This window comes from Penaeus vannamei, chromosome 10 (assembly GCF_042767895.1).
Source record: "Penaeus vannamei isolate JL-2024 chromosome 10, ASM4276789v1, whole genome shotgun sequence".
NCBI lineage: Eukaryota > Metazoa > Arthropoda > Malacostraca > Decapoda > Penaeidae > Penaeus > Penaeus vannamei.
This window is the reverse complement of record NC_091558.1, coordinates 42,986,390-42,993,889: the sequence shown is the minus strand read 5'-3', so window position 1 is coordinate 42,993,889 and position 7,500 is coordinate 42,986,390. Positions and strand designations below refer to the sequence as shown.

At 45.4% G+C, this 7,500-nt stretch overlaps 1 protein-coding gene across 1 annotated transcript in view; it reads left to right on the top strand.

Annotated features, from left to right (window-relative positions):
• The window catches only part of LOC113804243 (calpain-A-like), a 53,000-nt gene that overhangs the window by 30,467 nt on the left and 15,033 nt on the right, over positions 1 to 7,500 (top strand). The window contains exons 5-6 of the mRNA XM_070125992.1: positions 1,009 to 1,140; positions 5,097 to 5,290. Coding sequence (XP_069982093.1) covers positions 1,009 to 1,140; positions 5,097 to 5,290 — 326 coding nt within the window. The remainder of the gene's footprint in view (positions 1 to 1,008; positions 1,141 to 5,096; positions 5,291 to 7,500) is intronic.

Here is a 7,500-nt window from a genome sequence, read left to right as displayed (position 1 = left end):
ATTCCCATTCTCATTCCCATTCTCATCCTCATCCTCATTCCCATTCTCATTCCCATTCTTATTCTCATTCTCATCCTCATCCTCATTCCCATTCCCATTCTCATTCTCATCCTCATTCTCATCCTCATCATCATTCCCATTCCCATTCTCATTCCCATTCCCATTCTCATCCTCATTCCCATTCCCATTCTCATTCCCATTCCCATCCTCATTCTCATTCCCATTCTCATCCTCATTCCCATTCTCATCCTCATCCTCATTCCCATTCTCATTCCCATTCTCATCCTCATCCTCATCCTCATTCTCATTCCCATTCTCATCCTCATCCTCATTCCCATCCTCATTCTCATTCTCATTCTCATCCTCATTCCCATTCTCATCCTCATCCTCATTCCCATTTTCATTCCCATTCTCATTCTCATTCCCATCCTCATTCTCATTCCCATTTTCATTCTCATTCTCATCCTCATTCTCATCCTCATCATCATTCCCATTCCCATCCTCATTCTCATTCCCATTCTCATCCTCATTCCCATTCTCATCCTCATTCCCATTCTCATTCCCATTCTCATCCTCATCCTCATCCTCATCCTCATTCTCATTCCCATTCTCATCCTCATCCTCATTCCCATCCTCATTCCCATTCTCGTTCTCATCCTCATTCTCATCCTCATCCTCATTCCCATTCCCATTCCCATCCTCATCCTCATTCCCATCCTCATCCTCATCCTCATTCCCATTCTCATCCTCATCCTCATTCTCATTCTCATACTCATACTCATTCCCATCCTCATCCTCATTCTCATTCCCATTCACATTCACATTCACATTCACATTCCCATCCTCATCCTCATTCCCATTCCCATCCTCATTCCCATTCTCATCCTCATTCCCATTCCCATCCTCATTCCCATCCTCATCCTCATTCCCATCCTCGTTCCCATTCCCATTCCCATTCCCATTCTCATTCTCAATTTCAAATTTCAATTTCAAATTTCCCTCTCGAAGGAGCTAGTCGACGAGCCTCAGATGTTCATTGACGGCGCCAGCAGGAGGGACGTCGTGCAGGGCTGCCTCGGCGACTGCTGGTTCCTCTCCTCCTGCGCCGCCGTCGCCAGGAAGTCCAAGCTGATAGAGAGGGTAGGTTCTGTGTTGGGGGGAGGAGGTGGGGGTGTGGTGGGGGAAGTGGGGGAGGTGTGGGGTGTGTGGGGAAGGAGGCGAGGTGTGTGTTGGGGTGTGGATGGGTGGGTGGGGGGGGGGAGGGTTGTGTGTGTGTGTGTGTGTGTGTGTGTGTGTTTATGTGTGTGTGCGTGTGTGGTTGGGCGTGCTTTTGTGAGTTTGTTTATATTTATATGTGTTGGTATGCCTGTCTATGCCGCATGTATTTATGCCCGTCGCTTGTATCGCGCGCGTGTTACCCAAATTTGCTCTCTCTACCTACCTATCTCTCTCTCTCTCTCTCTCTCTCTCTCTCTCTCTCTCTCTCTCTCTCTCTCTCTCTCTCTCTCTCTCTCTCTCTCTCTCTCTCTCTCTCTCTTTCTTCCCTCCCCCCTCTCCTTCCCTCCCTCCTCCTCTCACCCTCCCTCCCTCCCTCTCTCTTTCCCTCACCCTCCACCTCTCTCCCTCCTTCCCCCTCTCTCTCTCCTTCCCCCTCTCTCTCTCCTTCCCTCTCTTCCTCCCCTTCCCTCTCTCCCTCCCTCCCTCCCTCCCTCCTTCCCTCCCTCCCTCCCTCCCTCCTTCCCTCCCCCTCTCTCCCACCCTCCCTCTCTCCCTCCCTTCCCCTCTCTCCCTCCCCCTCTCCCTCCCTCTCACCCTCACCCTCCTTCCCTCCTTCCCTCTTCCCCTCCCTCCCTCCCTCCCCCTCTCTCTCTCTCCTTCCCAAATTTGTTCTCAACCTGACGCGATTTAGAATATCGATTCGCCAACACCGAATCGTACTAGATCTCGCTGGCTGCTTATGGTTCCCTGACCTCCTCACTTCCTCACTTCTCCCTTTTGCGGTCTATACCTTGGCTCTCGATGTCCGGCCATTTTAGCTCCGGTGTGAACAAGAACAAGTGAACATCATGATGCGCATACACACGTGGTCGAGGAGGCACTGCATTTTGGGGTGAATAGAAAGAGTTAAAAAAAAAGTAAAGGACATTTTCTTTCGTGCTCTTTCATAACTTTTTCTTTTTATGTTTTAAGCCCTGTTTATATTCATATGTCATTTTATATTCTTTCTCTTCCTTTTTTATTCTTCCTCATTATTTTTTTTCCTCCCCCCTTTTTCTTTTTGGTCCACTTTTTTTTCTCCTTCGTCTCTTCCTTCTCCCCCTAACATTATCTGTCTTCCACCTCCTCTTCCTTCTCCTCCTCTTCCTCATTCCACCTCCTCTCCATCCTCCATCTCCCCCTCTTCCTCCCCCCCCTCCCCCTTCCTTCTCCCCTCCTCCTCTTCTCCTCAATAACCTGGTTCGTAACCGTGACCTGTAATATCTGACATGACCTGAGAAATGACCTCATGTCACGCACCTCTCTGACCTTGTAACTGTTTCACCTAACGTGATCCACGCACGCAACCTATAGCATGAGTTTTCTTTTTCCATTATTTCGAATTTTGTTGGTTGTTTGGGTGTGGTTGCTGGCTTTGATCTTGTTTTTGTTGTTGTTTCTTTTCCTTTGCATTTGGTCTCATGTTCTTGTTCTTGTGTTTGTTATTTCTTGTTCTTGTGTTTGTTATTCTTGTTCTTGTGGTTGTTGTTTTTTGTTCTTGTGTTTGCCTATTTTGGTTCTCGTAATTGTTCTTGGTTTTGTTTTTGTTGTCTTTGCTCTTGTTTTTGTTGTTTCCTTTCCTTCTTGTTCTTGTGTTTGTTCTTTTGGTTCTTGTATTTGTTACTCTTGTTCTTGTATTTGTTGTTCTTGTTTTTATATTTGTTATTCTTGTTCTTGTGTTTGTTATTCTTGTTCTTGTGTTTGTTATTTTTGTTCTTGTGTTTGTTATTCTTGTTCTTGTAATTGCTGTTCTTGTTTTTCTGTTTTATTCGTGCTCTTTTATTTGCGTTCTTCTTTTGTTATTTTGTTCTTTTCTTGCATCTTTTCTTATTATTATTCCAGTTCTAATATTTAATAACATTCTCAATCCTTCAATTTATTGTTATTTTTATGGTGTTCACTAACTCCTCGTATCTGTAAACAAAAGATGAACAGTGACCATGAATATAAAAAAACAGGAGTGAAGTGTCCATGAATATAAAAAAAAACAGAAGAGAACAGTGACCATGAATATAAAAAAAAACAGGAGAGAACAGTGACCATGAATATTTAAAAAAGGAGTGAAAAGTGACCATGAATATAAAAACAGGAGAGAACAGTGACCATGAATATAAAAAAAAAAAACAGGAGAGAACAGTGACCATGAATATAAAAAAAAGCAGGAGAGAACAGTGACCATGAATATAAAAAAACAGGAGAGAACAGTGACCATGAATATAAAGAAACAGGAGAGAACAGTGACCATAAATATATTAATAAATCAGGAGAGAACAGTGACCATGAATATAAAAAAAACAGGAGTGAAAAGTGACCATGAATTAAAAAGACAGGAGTGAACAGTGACCATGAATATAAAAACAGGAGAGAACAGTGAACATGAATATAAAACAACATGAGTGAAAACTGACCATGAATATTTAAAAAGGAGTGAAAAGTGACCATGGATATAAAAAAAACATAAGTGAACAGTGACCATGAATATAAAAAAACATAAATGAACAGTGACCAAGAATATAAAAAAACATGAGAGAACAGTGACCATTAATATTTAAAAATGAGTGAAAAGTGACCATGAATATAATAAAACAGTATGTATCACGTATGATGGCGTGTTTGCCGTGGTGCCACCGCGAAAGTATCAAAAGTCGAAATGGCTGAGTTGCATGTCCTGTGGGCGTGGAATGTGGGCGTGACTGGGCGTGGATGTGGGTGTGGCGACTTTCGTGCGGGCGATACTGGTCACGGGCGTAAAATGTGTGAAAGAGGAGAGGGTTAATGGTGGTAATGGTGATTATGTTGGTGATGTTAATAGTGATGATAATGATAACAATAGTGATTATTATAATGTCAATAATGGTAATAATGATAACAATAATGGTAATGATAACAATAATGGTAATGGTAACAATAATTGTAATGATAACAATAATTGTAATGATAACAATAATGGTAATGATAACAATAATGGTAATGATGATAACAACGATGGAAAAAGGAACAATAATCATAATGATGATAACAAAAAGCATAATGATAACAGTAAGTATAATGAAAATGATAATGACATTGATAATAATGATGATGAAAAGGATAATCCTTTCCTCTCCATTCCTCCACCTCTCTTCCCTCTATTCCTTTCCACTCCTTTCTTCTCCCACGTTATCTCTCCCATCTCTTGTTTCTCTCTTTCTCTTTGACCTTCTCTATCCCTCCCTCTCCTCCTCAATCATCCTTCCCCCTCACTCTCCGTCTTTCCCTGTGCCTCCCCATTCTCCTCCTCCCTTCCTCTTGGCTCCCCCATCTCAACTATTCTCCCCTCTGCCTCCCCTCTCTCATCCTTTCTATCCTCTCCTGTCCGCACTCGACGATCTGTCTCCTCTCTCTCTCCGTTCTTCCCTTTTACATCCCTTCCCCCTCTCCTTCCCTTACCTTACCTTCTCGACTACTTCCCTCTATCTCCATTTCGCCCTACCCTCCCTCCTCCTCCCCTCTACCTCCCTTCCTCTCCCTCTACCATCCCTCCCCCCTCCCTTTTACCTTCCCCTCCCCCTTCCATACCTCCTCTTCCCCTACCTCCCCTCCCCCTATCCCCCTTCCTCTCCCCTTTACCTTCCCCCCCCTTCCATACCTCCTTTCCCTTACCTCCCCTCCCCATATCCCCTTCCCCCACTTCCACCCCCCCCTTCCATACCTCCCCTCCCCTTATCCCCTTCTCCCATTTTCCCCCTCCCCTGCTTCTCCCTTCCCTTTCCAACTTCCCTCCCCTCCCTCCTCTCCCCCTATCATCCCTCTCCTTCCCTCACTTCCCTCCTCCCCTGCTTCTCTCCCCCCTCCCCCAGGTGGTGCCCCCGGAGCAGCCTCTCTTCGGGGACGGCTACACGGGGCTCGTCGTGTGTCACTTCTGGAGGTTCGGCGAGTGGGTGACCGTCTGCATCGACGACCGCCTGCCTACTAAAGACGGTGTCCTCATGTTCGCCCGCAGCGCCGACCCCAGCGAGTTCTGGGTGGCGCTCGTCGAGAAGGCCTATGCGAAGTGAGTGAGGATGATGATGATTATGATTTTGATAATGATAATTTATGATGATGATAATGATAATTTATGATGATGATAATTTGTTGTATGCTGTGATAGGCTCCTGTGAGACTAGTCGAATTGTGGATTGTCTGTTTATTGCGAGGAATGGCCGGGGTTGCCATCCGCTGGCGGTGCGCGGGAATCGAACGCAGGTCAGGAAGATTGCTAGGCAAGAAAGCTACCACGGTGGTTTGGGGAGGAGGAGGAGGAGGGATTGGGGAGAAGGAGGAGGAGGGGTTGGGGAGAAGGAGGGAGGGACGGGATGGTATGGGAGAAGGAGGGGAGGAGGGGTTGGGGAGAAGGAGGAGGAGGTCCCGAAGTCAAGTGAGAGCCAAATCTTCGAGCAAAACTAGGAAGAGGTTTAGCCATTGTTAACCACCAAGTTCATAACACATCTTCCCATAAATACTTAGAACAGCATATAGACCTTACAGCGAATGCCCGTAACTACACCAACTAACTCTTGTAAGAAAGAATGACACGGAAAATAGGATGGCAGATTGTTTATAGCCATTTTGTAACACGAGAGGAAGAGGGGGAGTTACTTTAGGTCGACCATAAGCCAAGTTAGTGCTTTTGTTTTATAGCATGATGGGAGGGAGAGAGGGAGAGAGAGAGAGAGAGGTTGGGGAGAGAGAGAAGGGGGTGGGAGAGGGAGAAAGAGAGGGGAGAAAGGGAGAGAGAGAGAGAGGGAGGGAGGGTGGAGAGGGAGAGAGAGAGAGAGAGGGGGGAAGAGGGAGAGAGAGAAAGAGAGAGAGGGGGAGGAGGGAGAGGGAAAGAGAGAGAAAGAGAGGGAGAGACAGCGAGAGAGAGAGAAGGGAAGAGAGAGAGAGAGATAGAGAGGGGGGGAGAGAGGTGGGGGAGGGAGGGAGAGAGAGAGGTGGGGGGGAGGAAGGGAGAGAGAAAGAGAGGGAGGGAGGGTGGAGAGGGAGAGAGAGAGAGAGAGAGGGGAAGAGGGAGAGAGAAAAAAAGAGAGAGGGGGGGAGGGAGAGAGAAAGAGAAAGAAAGAGAGGGAGAGGGAGAGAAGGGAAGAGAGATTTTATGGTAGAGTTAGGGCTGAGTTTAGTAGGGACAGGAGTAAGGGAAATGCGTTTGTGTTTTAGAATTATTTATTGGGTTGTTATACAATGATTTCTGTTTTATTTTTATTTTATTTTTCTTTCTTTTTACATCGGATGGGTTCTTTTACCTGTTTATCGACCGAAGTCCTATTTTAAAGAATGTCAGATTTAATGCCCAATTATCTACTAAATGCTTTTACTTCCTCTTCTTCTGATCATTATCATTCTACCTGTTCCTGTTATTATGATTCTCCTACCCCCTCCTTCTTTTTTTTACTCTTTATTCGATTTTTTTTATTGTCTTCTTCCCCTCTTTCGCTTTTTCTTCTATCCCTTTTCCTTTTCTACTGTTGCCTTCTCCTGTTCTTCCTCTTGCTCTTTCTATTCCACTAGCCTTTCCTCATCTTTCCCTTCTTCTCCTTTCTCCTTTTCCTTCCCTCCCCCCCCCCCCCCGTGTGGAAGGAATGACTCCTCTCTCATTTTCTTCCTTCGTGTTCCATCTCCTAATTCTTCTTAACATTTCAACTTTGTTATCTCCTATTTCTCCATTTCCATCACTTTATCTTTCTCCATCTTCGTTACTTCTTTCTCACCACCTTCATCACGTTCTCTTTCTCCACTACTATCACCATTTTCTCCACCTTCCTTTCTTTCTCTACCCTTATTGTTTCCTCTTTCTCTCCACTTTCATCACTTAGTCTTTCTCGCCACCTTCTCCACGTCCTTCTCCATCTCCATCACTCAATCTATTTTCCATCTTCTCTCTTCCTTTTCCACCTTCCTTCTTCCTTTTCCACCTTCCCCTCCTCTTTCTCCACTTTCTCCACCTTCCCTTCCTCCTCTTCCTCTTTCTCCACCTTCCCTTCACTCCAACTCCATCCCTTAGTCTTTATTTCCACCTCATCCTTTTCCCCACTTTCTCCACCTTCTCCTCTTTCTCTTCTTTCTCCACTTTCTCTCCTCCTCCACCTTCTCCACCTTCGCCATCTCCATCCCTTAATCTTCCTTTCCACCTTCTCTTCCTCTTTCTCCACCTTCCCTTCCTCCTCCATCTTCTCCAATTCTTTCTCCACCTTCCCCTTCCTTCCTCGCCATCTCCATCCCTTA